At 39.1% G+C, this 21,750-nt stretch overlaps 1 protein-coding gene across 1 annotated transcript in view; it reads left to right on the top strand.

Moving 5' to 3' along the window:
• Ttc21b (tetratricopeptide repeat domain 21B) overlaps window positions 1-21,750 on the top strand; it is a 60,564-nt gene that overhangs the window by 20,997 nt on the left and 17,817 nt on the right. Inside the window, exons 10-22 of the mRNA XM_041631498.1 lie at window positions 101-198; window positions 509-709; window positions 4,105-4,234; window positions 6,274-6,431; window positions 8,352-8,573; window positions 9,113-9,351; window positions 10,932-11,004; window positions 11,532-11,642; window positions 12,511-12,649; window positions 13,865-13,971; window positions 15,383-15,571; window positions 16,774-16,884; window positions 18,162-18,243. Coding sequence (XP_041487432.1) covers window positions 101-198; window positions 509-709; window positions 4,105-4,234; window positions 6,274-6,431; window positions 8,352-8,573; window positions 9,113-9,351; window positions 10,932-11,004; window positions 11,532-11,642; window positions 12,511-12,649; window positions 13,865-13,971; window positions 15,383-15,571; window positions 16,774-16,884; window positions 18,162-18,243 — 1,860 coding nt within the window. The remainder of the gene's footprint in view (window positions 1-100; window positions 199-508; window positions 710-4,104; window positions 4,235-6,273; window positions 6,432-8,351; window positions 8,574-9,112; window positions 9,352-10,931; window positions 11,005-11,531; window positions 11,643-12,510; window positions 12,650-13,864; window positions 13,972-15,382; window positions 15,572-16,773; window positions 16,885-18,161; window positions 18,244-21,750) is intronic.

Raw genomic sequence — 21,750 nt, 5'->3', positions numbered from 1 at the left:
TTTTTCAGTCTAAAGCAAGATTGCTGTGGAGGAAGAAAATGTTTTTGTTAACTTAGTTTAGTTGTTTGAAATACGCCTTGACTGCTTTTGCTTGATTTAGGACTCATCCGATGTCAGCTAATGGAAGGGCAGTTGCAGGATGCAGCCCAGCAGCTGGAGTTCTTCAGTGAATTCCAGCAGTCAATGGGGAAGTCCGCGGTAAGGCGTTTTCTCAGATGGCAGGTCACAGCTGCTGTAATGAGACGTGAACTCTAAAGGACAGTTCAGCCACAGCTCTAGACGGTGAAGAAGCGGTCACTTAATGTACGACTGAATTTGTTAGTTCACTGTGCAAGTAGACTTTAAATATTTTTCTCAGTGATCTTAAAATTCCATGCAGCTAATACTTAGGTTTAATGATTTCATATCAATTTCTTATAAATAAAACTTCATGTATATTTGAAATCTAAACAGAAATAGATGCTTTATAGCCAAATGTAATAACTTGTGAAATATACTTATTTTTCAGGAATTAATGTATTTGCATGCAGTTCTTGCTACAAAAAAAAATAACCGACAGGAGGAAGTTATAAATCTGTTAGACGATGTTGTGAATACTCACTTGTCACACTTAGAAGATTTACCTCTTGGAATCCAGTATTTTGAGAAGCTCAATCCTGACTTCTTACTAGAAGTTGTTACTGAATATCTGAATTTCTGTCCGATTCAGGTAGGTAATTCTGCCCCTCGTCTCCTACACTGCCAAGCTAACAAGTTCTTTTTGCTGTGTTCAACTATATCTGTACCTGTAATTAGCATTCGTAATTGTGTTAACTGAAATCATTTTAAATCCATCTTTATAGAAATGTTTACTACCAATAAGGAAAGTAATGATTTGTAAAAACTAATTTAAATTTTTTTTTAAATCCTAGAACTCTCAGTTTAGAAGTATTAAAGGAGTTTAATGCTCATGCTTGCTTCATATTTGGATCTGATTGATAATGCCAATTGCAATCTCACCTTAGGCAAACTCAAATCTGCAGTTCTTTTTATTAAACCAATGAAGCCACTTCCCATATGAAATCAAACTCTATGCCAAAAGTGGACCATTGACTATTCTTTCTGTTCCTTGGAATGACATAGAGAGCATCTAGTTATTTAGTCTAAAAATAATCATTTCTCTTCATAAAGTAGATGGTTAGATTTGGATTAGATCCTTCTTGTGTGCAACATTCCCATTCTTGTTCTGTGTGAGTACAGGTGAGTCATTGTCTTTTTTATACCTACAGAGTTAACAGTTAACAATACCTTAATCTATTACTCATGCCTTTGAGTTCCAGAGTAGGACTCCTCATCTCTCTTGACATTCTGCATTCTAGGTTCACACTGCAATTACCATACTCCTTTTAGCTCTTATCATCTGTTTTATTTGGAACCTGATTGTCAGTCGCCATCTGCTTGATTTAGCTTGGAGATATTAGTGGTCTTTTGAAAGCCTTAGCAATTTTGAGTAGTAGCCCTAGAAACCCGTGTGCCCTACCTGGGAATCCATTCCAACACGACATGCATTCATTAGACAGAGTCCCTTGGCATTGGCAGTAATTGCAATTAACCTATCTTCCTGTGCTCAGCTCATATTTCAACATTGAGTTTTTAAGATAACTCTACCCAATACACACTGCCAAAACCAAAGGTATTAGCATCCCCCTATTTACAGCCTTAGATGGTATGTGAACAATGAAAATAAGAAAAATGGTCTTCACCTGGGGAGCTCCGCAGAGTGTTTATTATCGTGTCATTTGCCAGGCCTTTAGATCCTCTTAAAACTGTGCTCTCCCAGAATCATTCTTGATGATTAACTCAGGCTGATTGAGATCAGTCTCCTATGGCAGCATCCATCCGAGTTGCTTAGAGGGTTGAATGCATATTTCAGTGATTATTCAGCACCTACGCTTCTTTCTGCAGAGGTTTTCTGACACACGCAGCACACTGCGTGGAGCTGGGGAAATGTGCTTGGAAAAAAATAACTCTGGCCCCAATGGCCATATTTTAAAAGGGTGGAGATACACCTTAAGAAGACTGGATATAGTAGAGTGTGCTTCAGGCAAACAGCAGAATAGGGAGAGATGATGACAATTTATGTGAAAGGGTCAGAGTAGGCCTTAGGAAAAGAATTGAAGGTCACCTGTGGAAGCAGCTGGTTTCAACAAAGGGAACAGCTGATGAAGATACCCACGGGGACACCAGGGGATGAGTGGGACTGGACTGGGAGTGGGAGGGGAGAAATCATGGGTGAGACTATCACAGGGGAGACAAGGACAGACAAGGCTTCTGTCTGTGAGAACTTCAGAGGATTTCTTTGATAATTGTGCTATGAATAAACCAAATCATAGTTCACAAAATAATATATTCCTTGGTAGCTACATCTCTAATCCAATTACACATCCCGTTTTCTCAGAATGCAGTTTTTATCTGCATGTTCTAACTTGGTCAGTTTACATGGAACATTCCAGAAAGGCAACACTGGCCACAGATCTACCTGTTCCTCCTTCATTGGCCTCTTTCACTTTCCATTTTCGTTTTCTTTCTAACCTAACAAGTATAATCTCAAAGATTGTCTCTAGTCTTCTGCTTTTAATATTTGACTGTATAGGAACCCCTAGTAAAAGTGATGGCTGTTTTATCTGGATGAAGTTGCCCACACCTATAATTCTAGCTCTTAAGTAGCAGAGGTGACAGAATTTTGTGAGGGTGAGGTCAGCCTGGGTTGCATAGTGAGGCCCAGTCTCAAAATATAACAAACAACATAAAATATAAGAAAAAATGAGAGTTGTTCTCAGTATGTCTTAGCAGGTGGCAAGGTGACATTTTCTTCAAAACACGATTACTTTTTAGCCCTGACTGCTGAAAAACTCACTATGTAGACCAGACTGGCCTTAAACTCAGAGATTTGCCTGCCTCTGCCTCCTGAGTGCTGGGATTAAAGGCATGCGCCACCACCTCTGATGGCTAGGTGACTATTAGATACTTAGCATCATTTTTACTTTAACTATTTCTCTGGTGTGAAGAATTTGTATCAATGACTTGTATTATTGCTATAAGAAAAATACCCAATAAAAGCAACTTAAGGAGGGAAGGAAGGAAGGAGAGAAGGGAGGAAAGGAAAGAGGAAAGAAGGTTGGAAGGAGTAAAGGAGGGGGAGAGGGAGGGAGGAAAGGTGGGCTTATTTTGGCTCATGGTTTGTGGGTATAGTCGAACATGATGGAGAAGGGATGGCAACAGGAATGTGAGGTGACTGTTTACCTTGCATCCAGTCAGGAGGCAGAGAGATGAATGCGGTGCTCAACTCCTTTGTATTTGGTCCAGGAGTTCGGTTCATAGAATGGACTCAGCCGCGTTTAGAGTGGAACAGTCACTATCAACCATCACAACAGCTTTAAAGAATTAGCTTGGTTTCAATTCAAAGAAGCATAAAATTATGAACTTAAAGATACATAAAGTCCCATGAAAGCAGCAGCACTGGGTGGACAGCACTATAGGGTGTGTGCTGTGGGGATTTGAAGAGGTTAGGCAGTAGTCTTACTTCGAGTATCTTCTTGAGAACATGCTCTGTGCCTCAGCATAGGACAGGAAGTGTGGCACCTTACTGTTAGCCATGTGGCCCTCATCCAGAGGGATCTTCTGTAAAGGAGCACAGTCACTGACCTGAAGGATGCAGCCGATGGTACATCAGGAGAATAGGATGGGGACAGCATCTTTCAGGTCAAGGAAGCAGCATCAGTGAAGCAATGCAGGGTATTTAACCGAGAAATGTCTCTCCTTTTTTTTCAACATATGTTTCTTTGAAAACTTTTGGACTGATAACTGCTTTCATGTGTTATCAAAATATTAATTACATAACAATCCCTAATTTCTAACTGCACAACCCACTATTTCCACAGTCTATTCAAAGATGAACTAGGAAGATAATTTAATATTTGTCCAATTATATAGCAAAGAAAAAAGCAAGAGAAATTTTATTAAAAATACCACTTTCTTCTAATCACACTGAAAAATGAATGTATGTCTGATCCTGGCTAAATGCAGTTAGGAACTCAGCAAACTGCTCTGATTTGCTTTGTTTAGCCTGCAGGTCCGGGGCAACCTCTCTCCCCAGTTCTCAGACATTGTTCTTCAGTCTTGGAGACGATTATAAGGAGTGTCCCAGGTCTTCCGCAAGCTGTCTTCTTGATGGCCAAAGTGAAGTATTTGTCAGGTGATATATACTTTAGCTCTGAAAGTAACTGAGGAATGTGGTCATGGTGTTGGCAGTGACAGATGGAAATGGGTCCTGTACTCCACTCCACGGAGCACAGTCACGTGCAGTGCGTATCATGTCTGTGAATGTGTGTTTCATCTGAAACTGAAAAAAATGCCAAACCTGTTATCTTAGATCATTTCATCCCCGTGTTCATACAAGTGACTCCAATTAATTATTGTTAATCTTCTTAAACAGTTTTCACTTGAAAACCTAACAGCAAGTAAGAGAGGCCATCCAAATATTAAAAATATATTGGGGAATAAATAGAAACATTAAAGTGTAGGATGTGTATGCTTTAGTGGACCAAGAGCATACTGGAAACACAATGCAGGCATTTATTTATGAAGCTTCAGTTTCTTAGAATCTCTTGCAGTAGCAGCTATTAAGAGCGAAACCACGTTCAAGGACCCACTAGAAACAGTAGTAGTTCATATCATTGGCACTACACATAAAGGCCTTTCTCAACCCCTTACCTCTATTATTGTAACAATATACTGGGGTTGGAGCTACAGATTGATAGAACCACTCGGTTTTGAGTCTAGCACCACTGACACACTTAAGTTTATCAGGCTTAGTGTTTTTATCCCCTTTTGCCATTGTAGTTCTAGGTATTAGGCATTACAGTAACAAAGATCCCAAAGTTACTGGTTTTGCTGATGGTTGGTTGCCAGACTTTGACAATATGTTTAGTAAATCATTGCGCTGTCTCTCAATAATCTGTTCGTTAATTTTCTACCTCTGAGGGGACAGTGGGTACTGTGAGGGTTCTGTAGGCTGAGTTCTTGTAAACTAGGAAACTGAATTCATCTCTGTTTTTTCTGTAGATAGCAGGTAAAGGTGAAGTACATTTAAACAGAATATAATTTAGGACCCTTTCTCCCCCCATTCTTAGAAGGCTGGATGGGAAGTGGGCCTTGTTATATCTACTTAAAGGCAGTATTTGGGAACGGCACATAGGAGTCTGTATGGACTGCATCCCAAGGCAGCGGCAGCACCTAGAGTCAAGGCTGAAGATGCTGTGCAGAGCCTCTGACAGCTCCGTCTTCCAGCCCGAGATTAACTTTACGATTCTTACACATTAATCTTAACCAATGCTTTAAAATTAAGTGGATTTTGTAAGACTTCCAGATACATAGCAGATGTTTTTCCAAAATATTTAATATTTCAGTTGGTGTTTAAAGGCATTTTAATCCATGTCCCATGCTTTAAAATTTCAGGAATGTGTCATTGGCCTTTTTCCTATTTTACACACAGTCATGTAGCCCGGATTTAGAATGTGTCTTCTTTGTTAGTGTAAGTGATACCCCAGAATTCTAGGTTTATTAATGCATGTGTCTTTGTCCTAGTCACTCTTCTATTGCTATGATAAAACAGCAAGAGAAGGCAATTTATAGACGAAATGGTTTACGTGGCCTCAAGGGTCCAGAAGGATCCAATCCATTATGGTGGGGAAGTATGACAGCAAGTGCAGGCACAGAGGCTGGAGCGAGAGGCTGGGATCAGTCTTCACTTGTGAACATGAAGCTCAGAATGTGAGCGAGAAGTGGAGTGAGGTTAAAAACTCAGCCCCCGCCCCCTCAGTGATGCATTTCCCCCAGCAAGGCCATCATTTCTAAACCTCCGCAAACAGTGCCACCAGCTGGCCACCAAGGGCTCAAATGCTCAAGCCTCTGGGAGACAATTGTCATAGAAATGATGACAGTTCAAAGCCCTTTTAATGCAATCAGAAACAACTGTTTAGAAGGAAAATAAAGGTAGATTTTTAGTCCTGCTTGGAATAATGGGGACCAACTGGCATCCTTTATGTTTTCCCTGGCTTGCTGTGACCTACTCTTGGCCTGACATAGAGGCCTGTCTTAGGTGACTCCAGGATGGGGGCATGGCTTCAAGAACAGAGGGTTTAAACAGCAGAACCATAGCTGCTTATAGCCTGGGTCCTGTCTGGGTTCTACCTCTGAACTCCGCAGCCTCACAGGCGCTTTTTCCCCCATTAGGTGACACCGAAGCCGCGTACAACAACCTGCAGCATTGCCTGGAGCGCAGCCCCTCTCACGCAGAGGCCCACCTCTTGATGGCACAGGTGTATTTGTCTCAAGAAAAAGTCAAACTGTGTTCTCAGGCCCTGGAACTTTGTCTGAGCTATAATTTTAACGTAAGTATTCCAGATTAAAATGGTTAAGACATACCCTGTACTTTTAATGAATGTATACATGTTCAATTGGTTTACATCTGAATCTAAAATATTTTGCCAATAAATATTTTAATAGAATTTTGAAATTACAAGAAATGGGAGAAAAAGTTCAGGTGTCTTTGATAAAGATTAAAAATAAAGTGTGAATTGCCCCAACACAACCACCACAATGTCAGACTACCTAGGCAATGGGAACTGTAATCCTCGCGACTTAAGAGGCTGGCGACCAGGAGCTCCAGGCCAGCCTGGACAATATGGAAAACCTATTACAGCATACACACGTACGTACACACATACACACACACACACACACACACACACACACACACCCCAAAGCAATAAAATAAATTTGTATGAATTTGGTAATTAATGATAAAGAATCAACTTCTAGACTTTGTAAGCTTCAGGGGGTTTTTTTTGTACAATTTATTGAGTAAGTACTTGTTACAATGAGAATTAAATATAGTAATTAGTATATATACAATAATTTTGAACCATGGAGAATTGTGCAAGTACTTTTATGGGTAAGGTTAGTAAATGTTGCTGCCCATTTTTTTTTCTTGAACTTTGCTTTTCTTTCTTTTCTCTTATTTTTTTTTGTTCCTTTTCTGCTTTTTTTTTTTTTTTAGAGGTGGTATCCTTCTTTATAAGTTAGGCTGGCCTGGAATTCACTTTATAGACCAGGCTGTCTACAAACTTACAGCAGTCCTCCTGCCTCAGCGTCCTCAGTCCTAGGAGTATAGGTGGAAACTACCACAACCTCTTAAAGTTGTTTTCTCATAATCTCTTTTTAAGACTCATTATCAAGTAATACACATTAATTTTCAAAATGAATATTATGTGGTTTGCAGCTATAAAGACACTTCTTACTATTCATAAAATTTCAGTTAATTTTTCCTGAATGCTTTCAGCACTATTTAAGACTCGTAGAAGAAGCATCAAACTGGTGGTTCACTCCATTATTGAGGGAAAACTATTAAATGAGCTGGAGAATTCAGATTCTAAGTAAGAGTCCAGAGCTAGTTTTGCTTTTCCTTAGGACAATAGAGGAGCATCTGGTGCTGTGCCCATGCCCTGTGCACCAGTCTCAGGATGAGGAGTAAGGTCCATTCAGTTCCCCAGGTGCACAGCCTCTCGCCACTGGAGGGCTAAGGCTCCTTCGTTCTTTGGTGGCTTCCATCCCACCACTCTGGTAGCCGTCTCCTTTGGCTTCTCTCATCTACTGTGTTAGCCCCTTCTGTGCTCTCTGTATATCGGTTACAGCTGTGATACAAGTGGAAGATTCTTTACTTTGTGTTTAGGGGTAGTATGAAAAGGGAAGGCCAATGTTTAAGGAAAGCACCTTTGTATTAAAAGCAGCTTTTAACATATTATTAAAAGTAAAAGTAATAGAATGTAGGGTTTTTTTTTTTCAGAAATCTAAGAGACCTATCACTACTAGAGGAGCCTCAAATAAAGATATCCCTTTACTGAAAAGTCAAATTTTACAATGTAATTGTTAGCCTGTAAAAAAAAAAAAAAAAAAAAAAAAAACAGTTGTTCAACCTCTTAGGCATCAGGAGGATGCTAGAGTTGCAAATTCCCTGGACGTTAGAGTTAGCATGATTAAGCTTCTACATGGTTGGTCAAGATGTACAGTATTTGGGTCTGGTTAATTTCAGTATGTGAGGGTTTTTTCTCTTTTAATTTGCAAGTCCTTTCTAATAAAATTTTAATTTAAAATTATGACGAGGAAGTGAATAAGTAAAAAGTCAGAAATAGACGTTGTGCATAGGATCACAAATGAGCTATGCTCAGGAATCCTGTATCATACGTGGTGGTTAGTTAATCTGCTTTTCCATTGTGTAAACTCCAGAGAATTACTGCTAATTTTTTCCTCAGGTAAGAGACTACCCGTTATATCATTTAATCAAAGCACAGTCACAGAAGAAAATGGGAGAGGTAGCAGAAGCAATTAAAACTCTGCACATGGCAATGAACCTACCAGGAATGAAGAAAAGCAGAGCCTCCTCGAAGTCAAAGCACAGAACTGAGGTTGATGCGAGCCACCGATTATCAATCTTTCTTGAGTTGGTGGAGGTTCACCGCTTAAATGAAGAACAGGTAAGTTATCTCAGATTGGAGTGTGTGTGTGTGTGTGTGTGTGTGTGTGTGTGTGTGTGTACTACTTCCCTAATCTCCTGTGTAATATGTAATACATAGATTTGTAGTTCTATTTGAAAAACCTTCTACATATATATTTAGCAACAGACTTTTTCCTTAGTTTTCAGTAAAGCATGTGTATTCTGCAAGTGCCTGGAAGTTAAATGTAATTTGCCTGGATGACTTTTCCAGTGTGTCTGCCTTGTTGACATGTTGTATGAAATAAAGTCATACAATTTATGATTCTCTTCTGGAATAGTAGTGACTCTGTATAGCAACTGCTGTCATCCTGGTTGTAAGAAAATAATCACTTGACTAATATTTATAACCTCTACTGGTTTTCGTCTCCTTACACTTACAGACTTTAAGTAAAAATCTATCAATTTATTTTTGTAAATACCATGAATGTACTGACATCTCTTAGTCATTGTGTTTAGGTAGATGAACTTCCTCTCTGGGGTAATTTGTTTTGAAGGAGTCTTTAATTTTTTTCTTTACAGCACGAGGCAGCCAAGGTTTTGCAAGATGCCATCCATGAGTTTTCTGGAACGTGTGAAGAATTGCGTGTCACTATTGCTAATGCAGACCTGGCTCTGGCTCAAGGAGATACAGAGCGTGCATTAAACATGCTTCGGAATGTCACAACGGACCAGCCTTATTTTACAGAGGCCAAAGAGAAAATGGCAGATATTTACCTGAAGCATAGGAAAGAGAAAATGTTATATATCACCTGTTACAGGTAAGTAGTTACAGGGAACCTTTCCCTCCTGAAATGAACCCTCTCATTTACACTCTATCTTTTTCATGTCACAGATTTTTTATAGGTCTTTTCTTGGAGGTGGTCCCCTTCTTCCTTCTGTTCATGACCCCTCTCACCAAGGCCTTTATTCTAAAACAGAACTATGGTTGCTTCTCTATATGGCCTTGTAGTTTCTTAAATCCTCTCATCAAATGGTCCTTCTAGCTATGACTCCTTTGTTTGGAGAAAAAGACAAGAGTTAGATACACCCTATAATAGTAACATGTTATAGCACCAGTTCAGGGAGCAGACAGGCATATTTAATACTTGGCGTATCTGTTGGAGAAGAGGGAAATTGTAAGTGAGTATGCTCTAAACTCTAGTGGACAGTACCTTTAATAGCTTTGTCGCACCGAGGCCCTTAGAGTTACTGGGATGTACCTACATACATGTTTCTGTTCTTTGTCACAAACAAAACAGTAGCCACACAGACATACTGTGTGTGACTGAGTAAGCGGACCGAGTCAGTCTTTGCTTATCAGAATATCCTGTGATCTAACCAAACATTACTCAAATGCTTGGTAAGAAGTATTCAGAAAAACCCGCAGCTTCTCTTGGTGAGGAGTTCAAGGGCCAGATTCATGTTTTTGTACTATTCCTATAAGAGCCCAGTATTATGGCTTGTAGCACTCAGCAGTCTAAGGCAGGAGGATTGTTGTGAGTTTGAGAGCAGCCTGCACTATATAAGAGTTTCAGTTCAGTGAGGTTGTATGGCAAGACTCTTATCTCCACAAACAAAACAGAGACCAAAAGGTTTCGTTTCTTTTGACTGTGCTGTGCTGTGATAATGAAAAGCATGGTTGGTTTCAGGAAAATCTGATAGATTAGCTAGGGGCATGTTCTGTTTGTTTGTTTGTTTGTTTGTTTGTTTGTTTTTTAACTGGCTCTTTGGAGCCCATTCCCTATGGAAGGATACCTTGCTCAGACTAGCTACAGGAGGAAGGCCTTGGTCCTGCCTCAATGGAATCCACCCTTAGCATCACCTATAAAGATGAAATAGTAGTTAGCTTTATCTAGCAAATAATAGTTAGATAAGATATGCTTAAAGCTGAGCAGCAAGCCAGGTGCACACTTGTCATTGGAGCACTTGGGGGAAGGGTGAAGCCGGAAGATAGCAGCAATCTAATTGCTGCAGTTAAGTAAACAGCAGATCCTTGGTATTTTTGAGGTATTCATCTAATAATTTTTACCTCGAAGATGAGAGCTCAGGTTGTATAGGAGGACAACAAAATGTATTCCTCCTGTTAAGGAATCCCTCTAGACAATGGGAGCCTGTCTGTTCACTGTCTACCTTTACTCTCCTCCGTGTATGTCAGAAAATGGAAAGAGTCAATGAAAAGTACATTTGATGTAGCAGAAAATGTATGCATGCAGAGTGTGTGGTTTTTAGCAAGATAGCAATGCTGGCAATATTCTGAAGGCTGCTGTACACTTGAGGCACATGATCCAACATTATAACTAACAGGTTTGTAAATGTTACCAGTATTCAATATGCTAAGTAGGGTTGGTCTAATTTCCAGAGAAATTGCTGAAAGAATACCAAGCCCCCGGTCCTTTCTGCTCCTTGGTGATGCCTACATGAACATTCAAGAGGTAAAATTTCTAATTCTACTTAACTCAAATTTATTTAAAAAAAAAACAAACATGTGGAACTCTATAATTAGTGTAACTTTCTGTTAAAGGGAATTTGGCTTTTTCATCATGTTTAAAATTTGAGTTCTAGTGATTGCAATAAAAGGTTAGCTTCCACAATGTTTTCCACATAGAGACTTAGCTCAGCGATCTTCTTATCTGCAGTAGAGATGTTGCTAGAAGAGTGTCTGAAGTTTCCTCTAAACAGAAAGGAGGAGAGAGAGCTTCTGACAGTTATGATGACTGCCAGGAAATGCAGAGTTGCTATAGTCAAAGAGTGTGGTCACTGTGGGTGTGCCTGCAGTGATGAATATCCGGCCTACTTCTATCTTCCATCTAGAATTATTTACTTTTATGTCCTGCACTATATACTGTGTTAAAACAAAAGTATTCCAGGTTGGAAGGGGCTTCCTTATGGAAATATTGCTCTTTAATGGGTCCAATTAACTTGTTTGTTAATGTCTGTTGTTTGTGTCTGACAATATTAGCCTGAAGAAGCCATAGTGGCCTACGAGCAAGCATTAAATCAGAACCCGAAAGATGGAACACTGGCAAGAAAAATTGGGAAAGCACTTGTCAAAACTCACAATTACTCCAAGGTAATTACTTCACAGTGCCAGAACATCTGCTGAACCAAGCTGATCCCGACCTGCTGTGGAGAAGTCTTCATTTTCTGCATCTTTGCTGATATTAAGCTCTACATTCGTGTGTGCAAACTGGTATTGGTGTCATGTCAGATTTTCCCAGAGACTTTCTTTCTTCAGTGTTGTATTTTATGAGGATTGTTTTGACCCGAGCATTTCTTTAAGCTTCTTCGTTTTTTTTTTTTTTTTTTTTGGTTTTTCGAGACAGGGTTTCTCTGTAGCTTTGGAGCCTGTCCTGGCACTAGCTCTTGTAGACCAGGCTGGCCTCGAACTCACAGAGATCCACCTGCCTCTGCCTCCCGAGTGCTGGGATTAAAGGCGTGCGCCACCACCGCCCGGCTTTTAATCTTTGCAACCAAATAATGGTAATAAAGTCACTAATATCACATTTCCTTTATCATAGAATGTAGCATAATCATTTTCCTTTTGGCTGTGCCAGTTTGGTCAAGTTGTAGGTTCAAGGAGGTTGTCTTTTTGTTTCTAATAGGGATAAAGTGCTTCCTTTGGTGTATTCTTGTATGTACACCAACTAGAAATCCAACTAAAAAATGCAAGTGCATTTAGGAAGGCTTACTGACCTCTATAATAATCTCTAAACATATTTTACCAGCTATTGTTCATTATTCCTTTATTGTAAGAAAATGCTGGTTGCTATATGATCTGTGATTCTCTAAGAACAGCGACTTACTTCTCTGACAGCATAGATATATTCCTAAAATTCTTTATATGTTACTTCTGATTATCAGTATGCCTTATGCCTGGGATGTATGAAATTTCCTTGATTTTTTTTAAGCCCTGACTGAAATGGACTTACTTTCTTTAGGCAATCACCTATTACGAAGCAGCTCTGAAGAGTGGGCAGCAGAATTGCCTTTGCTATGACCTGGCTGAGCTTCTACTAAGGCTGAAGTTGTATGAGAAAGCAGAGAAAGTTCTCCAGCATTCTCTAGCTCATGAACCTGGTATGAAAGTCATTCTTATTGGAAAAAAGTTTGCTTGAAAAATCTAGTCCATTTATTTTTCTAATACATAATTATATATTGATTTTCTTTATATTTTTACAGTGATTAGTAATATTAATTCACATGTATTTTTATTCTTTCAGAACTCAACTCTGCCAAATCGGTGTATTTTAAATCTAATAATAAATTTAATAAAAAAATAGTTCAATGTGTTATACTAGAACTTAATTTCCCAAAATTGTATATACAAATTACAATTACTGGTATTTAAGCACATCAACACTTTTATAATCTTGACCTTATAAAATTATTAATTTTTTAAAGAGTTCAAGCGTCTTGAGAGGTTGTAGAGATAGATCCATTGCTAACGTGCTTCCTTGAAGACCTGGGTTTGGATCCTTAGCACTGACATTTAAAAGAAAAATTTTAAGAAGCCCATCACTTTGTGAATGTAATCTTAGAAATGGGGAAGCAGAGACAGTGTTTGAAAAAAAAGCTGCACTTGAGAGAAAGATGCCATGTGACAGAGCTCAGGTGGAGGGGATTTTTATTGGAAAAGGGGGAAGGGAGAGGAGGAAGAGGAGAGACAAATAAATAGTGCTTGACCTAAAGGTGCAGGATGTATCTGAAAATTTGTAGCAGATTGTAGCCTGTATTGTACGCTCCATAAATGATGCAACAGCTTACTTTTTCTTATTTAGTGGCATGGCATGCCTCCTTGTTTGGACTATTTATTGGACTTATTTGAAGTTTTACCTTGCATGCTAGTAGGTAATATTATTCTACAGGGTAATAGAGATGAGCCTAGATTAGAAACCAAACCTGTTAGCATTACCCTTTGGGCCCTTAATGATGGTAACTTATTAAAAATTAAAAAAGCAGTTTCCTTCATAATCACATGCAGAGACTGTTCTATTTTAATGGCTTCAACAGACATTTTTATGGGCTGAAAAATGACAGTTACGATCTTGTTGTGACTGATGAGATTACCTGCTAATAAGTGTCTAAAAACAAATGCCAATTACTGTTTGGTTCTCTACATTGTCTTTCAGCCAATTACTATCCTAATTTTTTTTAAGGTTTTGCTATACTTTAACTATATAAAATTTTAAGTTATTTGTTGTCAAAATCTTTTTTTAAGAACAGTTTCTTTAATGTAGAGAAATATGGACAGGTATTAAAGATGATATCATCCCCTTTATATTCCATTCCTAGTAAATGAACTGTCAGCTCTCATGGAGGATGGGCGGTCCCAAGTCCTTCTAGCAAAGGTCTACTCTAAAATGGAAAGACCCAGCGACGCAATTGCCGCATTACAGCAGGTACGGTGTGTGTGACTGTGGGCCAAGGGTGGGAGATGGGCTGAAAATACTCCCTGTTGACCCGATAGTTCCAGAACATGTGCCAAAAAAATAAATAAATAAATAAATAAATAAAGATTCAGTGCCTAAACAATGGTCCACATAAGACCCTGCAATTGTAACAGACAAAGATGCTTCACCATTTTGTTTCTGCTACAGCTCAACAACCCGGGAAAGTGGCACAACTCGTGTGTGAGCAAGCTCAGTACTGAATATCTCCACTCACTTTCATCTTTCCTTTTTCCTGTACTTGGTGATTTTCAAAGCAGAAGTTTTGCATTTCTTTGGTTATTTTCTAAAGTAGTTAAATGATTTTCAGTTATTTTTCCACTTTCTTGTTTACTAACAATTTTTAAAAAGAAAGTGAAAGTCATTATTCTATCAAGATGGTTATATGCCCTGTTTTGTGTCTATTAATGTGGTTTCTTAAGGTAACTCTCAGATATTAATCAATCCTTATATTTATGAAAAATGTCAATAAATCAGGATTCGAGTCTGCTTGTTAAGCACTAAACAATAGGCATTCTCTCCTGCTTATTACTGTTCTCCAAGCCAGAAGTATGGATAAAAAAAAAAAATCTTTCCCATCTAGCAATCTGCTTGCTATTCTTACACAGGTGAAGACCTCTCATTCTAAGATGCATGTGCTTAGCATATGTTTCTATACACTGACAGGTGATTTGCCCATCAGGAGACATTTAGGCAACTTCAAGGGCTTTTCATTCTGTTGCTATCATTTCTATGTTAGTTTTTTATCTTATAACAGAGATAATTCTTTACAATGGGTAGCAAGTTGCTGTGTTTTGTTTCCATCCCTTCTGAATAAATCATTAATTCCCAAGAGTAGAAAAGCTAAGTTCAATAGCCTGATTGGGTTATGGTATAGCTTTTTCTTTACAAAAATATTTAATTAGTTCATAAGCTGTCAACATGCAATGTACTTGTTACTTATAATCTACCAATATTTCAATTTATTGTTTTACTTCATTAATATAGTAAACATTTAGCATTTATAGTTATTTACTGATAGCATCTAGTGATCTTCCTAATTGTTCCGTCACTGTTTCCTTTTGTGATTTTTTTTTCCTGTGTTCATCCCTATAACACAGAAAAAGACTCAATATTGCAGTACTCTGGTTGGGCAGATACTGCCTACTGGCTAATTTGCTAGTCACTGCATGTTTGAGATCTTCATAAGGCTCACAGACCATCAGTGCTCATATTTATATTTATATTTATATTTATATTTATATTTATATTTATATTTATATTTATATCACACTGTAAAATTACATTCTTATATGACCTGTCGAAAAGCGCTTCTTTCCCTTTCCTGATTCTTTCTCCTTTTTCAATGCTTACTGTTTTCTAGGCTCGCGAACTGCAGACTCGGATACTGAAGCGCGTTCAGATGGAGCAGCCAGATGCCGTTCCCTCCCAGAAGCACTTCGCAGCTGAAATTTGTGCAGAGATTGCAAAACACTCCGCTGCTCAGCGAGACTATGAAAAGGCAATTACGTTTTATAAAGAGGCCCTGGTTCATTGTGAAACAGATAGTAAGGTCAGTGCTATTCCAAAACGTGTAAGTACCTCTTATTCCAGGTGTCATCTAATTTGCTTAGATGCAGAAGCCTCATAATATTATTAATAAAGATCATTTGACAATAAAAAACAGCAAAAAAACAGGTTTTAGAAAATCAGTACTGTTTCTGGAAAGCTTTCAGAGCGCATATGGGACTGGGGTAGAGCTCCACAGTATATTGCTTCCCTAGCATGTTCCAAGCTCTGGGCTCAGTCCCCAGTGGTAGGAAATCAAACAAAAAGCCTGGTGATGCCTTACCCTGGAGGGACTACAGAGTTGGCACAATCAGTGACGTGCCTGCCACACAAGCACAAGGACCCAGATTGACACCTTACACCCACCACACAGCTGGGCACAGCAGCACACATCTCAACCCCACTGGTGAGTCAGAGCAGAAGGATCACAGTATTGCTAGAAAGTCAGCCTCTCTGAATTGGTGATTGGTGAAAGGCCATCTCTAACATGCAACAGAAAGTAACAGGGAAGTATACCTGATGTTGAGCTCAGGCCTCCCTGCACACACCACCACACACACAAAATTTGTAGTGGAATAACCAATGTAAATGAAATCTGCAATTGCTTTATTTTAAATATTCATCTATGTTTTCATACTCAGTTTAAAGCTCCTTTTTAATCACGACTATCTCAATCTAGTTTGATTCAGTTAGGTAAGCATGCTGTCCACTTCAGCATCTGTGGATGGTTCCCTGGTGCGGGGACTGAAGGTGACCGTAGTGACTCGGTGTTGTCACTACTGGAATAGTCTTCAGTAAGGCATTCCAGGCAGGCACCCTGTCCGGTGGTGGCTAAGAGAGGAGGAACAGTAGCTCTGACTCAGAAGCCTATGTGGCCACTGTTAGTTGATCCTTTCTCACTTTACAATGAGACAGCAGGTTTAAAGAGCTTTGCCGTGGTCCTTTCAGAGAAGTCTGCACTGAAATGCAGTGTCCCGCTTTAGGAACAGCAATGCCTTTTGTCTCCCTGTCTTTGAAGTGAGTTATCACCTGCTTTTCAGTCTTTTCCTGAGGAGTAGAGATGAATGTACCTATCGTTTACTGGGTCTATTGTGCATGACATTTTTATTGTGATGAGTTTCAAACACGTGAAGTTTGATTTTATCCAGACATTTCATTCATTTTATTTTGAAACCAGTTTCTGACTGTCTTGATTTCCTTGCCTAGATAATGTTGGAACTGGCACAATTATACTTGGCCCAAGAAGACCTTGATGCCTCCCTGCGGCACTGTGCACTGCTTCTCCAGAGGGACCAGGATAGTGAACCCGCCACCATGGTCAGTCTGGAGTTCTCTGCTCAAGCAGTTGCCATGTCCAAATTTACCATAGAACTGTTACTAGATATGAGGTGCTATTCATTTTTGCTTATGGAAGAACAACCTATGGCTAACATGGGCGTGTCTCCCGACAAATACTGAAGATCATTCATTAGCCACACAGTTACAGGGGTGACAGCAAATTAGACTGCACTCAGCTTTCCCTTGGGATCCTGAGGGGCATGTTGGATGGGTGTAGTTCTGTGGTCATCCTTCACGAGACCTGTTAATCCCTGAATTTGACATTCTGGGTTAATGTAAGATTCCAGTAGACTTCTGGAGTCACAGAAGCAGTAAATTGACAGATAGATAGATACATACATACATACATACATACATAGATGATAGATAGATACATATATAGACAGATGATAGATAGATAGATAGATAGATAGATAGATAGATAGATAGATAGATAGTAGCAAAACCTCGATGTATCACTATCTTGTTTTACACGGTTCTTCTTTTCTTTTCTACCTGGATCGAAGCTGTTTCAACTTTTAAATCTCATGTGTGTGACATTGTATAAGGCTCATTACAACTATGTAGAATTTAACTCATCCTGCTTTAAAACACATGGAAAAATCTCAGCAGGTCTTGCATGTTTTCCACTTGAAATATATGTAACATAAGTTTTTTTATTTTATTATTGACACTTTATCGTAGTGAGGCAAGTTTCTATAGTAGCACAGTGGAATGTTAAATAAACTTCAAATTGGTGTTATAGATATATGTTTATAATTTTTATAGTGTAAGGATAATAGGGGGTGTGCACTTCGGTCCAGTGCCCTCGGAGTTCAGAGGCATTGGGTCACCCTGGAACTGGAGCTAGAAGTGGTTATGAACTGCCCACGTGGGTGCTGGGAATTGAACTTGGGACTTCCGGAAGAGCAGTGAGTGCATGCTCTTAAACTCCATCTCTCTGTCCCTTCAAATTTATTTTTATGTCACCATAATTGACATAATGAATTGAGTTCGAGGCCAGCCTGGTCTACAAGAGCTAGTTCCAGGACAGGAACCAAAAGCTACGGAGAAACCCTGTCTCGAAAAATCAAAAAAAAAAACAAAAAAACAAAATAAAAATTTGTCAACCGAGCAATCTGGTTTGCATGCTTGATTAGCTTTTTGCGAATTCTTGTCCTTGTATTTTTCATAAATATTTTATAGGGATAAATCTTTAAAAGAATAAACTTTGTACAAAGATGCGGACTGTTTTTAGAACCAGCTTATCTTTGCAGTTGATGGCTGACCTCATGTTCAGAAAACAGGACTATGAACAAGCAGTGTTCCACCTGCAGCAGCTTTTAGAGCGCAAGCCAGGTAAATGCACGCCGACAGTTTTCCTTCGAACGTAGTCATCCCGCTGTCTGCTTAGGTTTTGTTTGTTTGTTTTCCTTTTTAGCTTATCAACTTAGGGAAGGAGAAGTTGCTTGAATCTGACTCAGCTAATCCCACACTTGGGGCTGAGTAACTCAGATGGCCATCAGGAAAAGGCCCACTGTCTGTTGGTGTCTGTAATTGTGAGCCTCGCCTGGCTGGCCTGCCGTGTAGTACCCCTGTTTTGCTCTAGTGACTTCACCATTCCAACTGTTTTTCACGTTTTCTTTTGTCTCCTCAAATTTCTGGCACTTCTACCACTTTCCTTCCCCTCACCTAAGTGAGAACATGCAAGGAGTTGAAAGGGTATTTCATTCCCAGTCGCCCACATTGCAACGACAGTGCTCATATATGAGCTGCTCCATATTCTCTCTGCTCACTTTGCCCAAGCCCACCTTTATTTCCTGTAGGCCTCCATCATGGCTTTCCTGCCCTTTCTTCTAATCTCCCACAGGTTGTTTTCGTTCTTCCTGAAGCTGTTGCCATTTCATATTGCTATGAAGGAATTACCCAGTCTTATCTCTTTAAAACACAGACTTGACTTCCTCTTGAGTAGGTTTAGCTGTTCTTGGCCATATTGCCCTCACACACTGGCATTTCTTTGACAAGCTTTAGAGAACTCCTCTTGTGTCTCATGGGTGTTCTCTCACCTAGGTTTCTGTTCCTCAACACCAGCATTTGTTGCAGACAGCTGATAGTTACTGAGTTGGTAGACTGGCTGCTTCGGAATATTTATAAATAAACATGGCCCTTCTTTTTTACAAGTGTATAGTACTTGTGCAAAGTTGGGTTCATGTCTTTTAGTATTGCTGGATTACAATGTCCTTACATTGACATTATGAAGAAATAGGTTTTTTTCGGGAAAGAAAAAAGACACAAAAGTAGGGGATGGGAAGATGCTGCGGATCTGTAAAAACCCATGTAAAAATGCAAGGGTGATGGCACGGTGAACCCAACATGGCATTTTCCTGTATGTGTATAATGAGTCCACCATGTTCATTTCCATTAACCCTTTCTGTCCCTCTCCCTGCCACTCGCATCCCCTCCCTCTCTCAAATAGCACTACTCTTATGTGCACAATTTTCACCTCATCAGATACTGCCATTTTTAAGAAGAAATGTTTCATTCTCTCAAATGCCAATGCTAATGAAAAGATAACACAATGTAGTTTAGTCCTTCTGTGGTCCTTATTCCTTGAGCTAATGATGAATACATTTCAGCAATACTAGAAGGAGAGAATTTTTCAAGAAACTGGATTCCCAGTGTTGAAAGCACATATTTGCAAAATATGTCTCATGCATATTAGCAATAGCACACAAGAAGTTCAGCCAGGTAGTCTAACTTTTAGTCCTTGATTAGTTGAATTCTACTTTTAGCCTCGTTGGCTCTCTGATGGACTATGCATCCTATTGTACAAAGACTGGTAAATGTGGCTAATCATATTGGAAGCTTACAAATCTCTTCCAAACCTTCATTTGATTTCATTTCTGAAGTGTTCTGAAGGTTGATATTATATTCACTTTAAGAAAAAATTAGTCATCCATAGGTAGAGATAATTTATTTACTTGTCTTCACACTGCTAAAGAAAAGGTCAGTTTTGAATTTTCTTTCCTTACTTTCTGTTCTTTATAATGATACCACAAGGCAGGATAAACACAATCTATAGACTCGAAATTAGGTTTTGGAGAGGGCTAAGAATTTGCTTGTGTAACGGAATAAATGCAATAAATGCAAATCTTCCAAAGTTCTTTTCTTAATTTTTTTATTCTGACAAATTGTGCAGCATAAAATTTACCATCTTACCCATTTTTTTCTTTTTTAAAGATTTATTTACTTTATGTATGAGTGTTGTATCCGCACATACAATTTATACCAGAAGAGGGCATCAGGTCCCACTATAGATAGTTTGAGCCACCATGTGAGTGCTGGGAATTGAACTCAGGTCCTCTGGAAGAGCAGCCAGTGCTCATAACTGCTGAGCCGTCTCTCCAGCCCCATCCCAACCATTTTTAAGCATACAGTTCAGTGACTGTATGTATGTATGCTGACACTGTAGTGAAGCCATGGTTAACCACCCCAGCTTGTGTGATCTTGCCAAACTGTGACTTTGGGCCCCAGTTCTCCTCTTTCTCTTTCCTCTGCTGACAATCTCCATTTTGCTGTCTGCTTCTGTGATTCTTAGCAAGTCCACATGGCTAACATGATTACCTGCAGCATGGTCTATGCGTCTGGTTTATTTCACTTACCTTAGTCTTCAGAGTTCATCCCTCTTGTTATATTAAGAGTTTGCTTACATTTTCCAGAAGCTAATGTCTTGTGTGTGCTTATATCACATTTATCTGCCATCTTTAATGATATGGGTAGTGCCCCCTTCCTGGCTGTTGTGAGCAGCACTGCTCTAAAATGTGCACAAACATCTGGTTGAGATTTGATTCAGTGCTCCAGACATGGACTCATAAGAGTATGGATACATCATATAATACCATCTTTTTATTTTTCAAAGTTAAAATCAAGAATAATTTGTTTTAAAAATTGGGGCTATGTTTGTTTGCTCACGTAGATGCTTTAGTCCTGTGAATTCACCCTAAGAAAGTCCTCGTAGTAAGAGGTTTAATAAAGTCCTAATGAGCCCTATGGTAATTGAAACAGAGGAGCCCTACAACCTAAAAATAAACTCCCAGAGAAATCACCTACTAATATAATATACTATCAGGCAGCTGTTAAAATCATAGCATTGACAATTGACTCAGTGACAACTGGAAAATATTTATTATTTAATATTGAATCAAAATCAAAACCCTAAGTGTCAGCTAATTTTTTTTTCTGAGACAGGGTTTCTCTGTGCAGCTCTGGCTGTCCTGAAACTCACTCTGTAGACCAGACTGGCCTCAAACTCAGAGAGACCCAACTGCCTCTGCCTCCCGAGTGCTGGGATTAAGCCAAATTTTATTTACAAATGATTTACCATTGGTCATGCAAATATGACTTTCCTCATCTCTGTGTCATGAGTTGAGTCATTTTTTTTTCTACTTCACACACAATTTTGTGTATTTTTTCCTCTTCTGGTGTTCAGAAATCTTGATCAAAATGATCCTCAAATCCTAATACATTACTGCTAAGGGAAAGCTGGGAGGAACTTAATAGAAAGTTAAGAGAACAAAATTAATTATTCCTCTAGGAAAAGGTAAACTCAGATTAAAATCCTGCGACTGCTATGGTAAGGCTGCAGTTTGGTCCACTGAGTCTAATCTTCAACATTTCACCCCTTAAATAAATTCTGGAATAAAACTGTGGTTGCCCACCTTAATCACCAGGACGCACTTCTGTTACCACCTCCACCTGCAAGCAGGAAATAGTCTCAGAGACAGTTGTCAACCCATCTTCCTGAATTTTAGATTTCAGATGACCTAGATAAAGACTTTCTCTAGGGGGTTTGACTCCAGAAAAATC

This window comes from Microtus oregoni, unplaced genomic scaffold (genome assembly GCF_018167655.1).
Source record: "Microtus oregoni isolate MIOR12 unplaced genomic scaffold, Mior012 000037F_ref0000500, whole genome shotgun sequence".
Classification (NCBI taxonomy): Eukaryota; Metazoa; Chordata; class Mammalia; order Rodentia; family Cricetidae; genus Microtus; species Microtus oregoni.
Note: the sequence above shows the minus strand (reverse complement) of the source record. Positions and strands in the feature narration are given on the sequence as shown.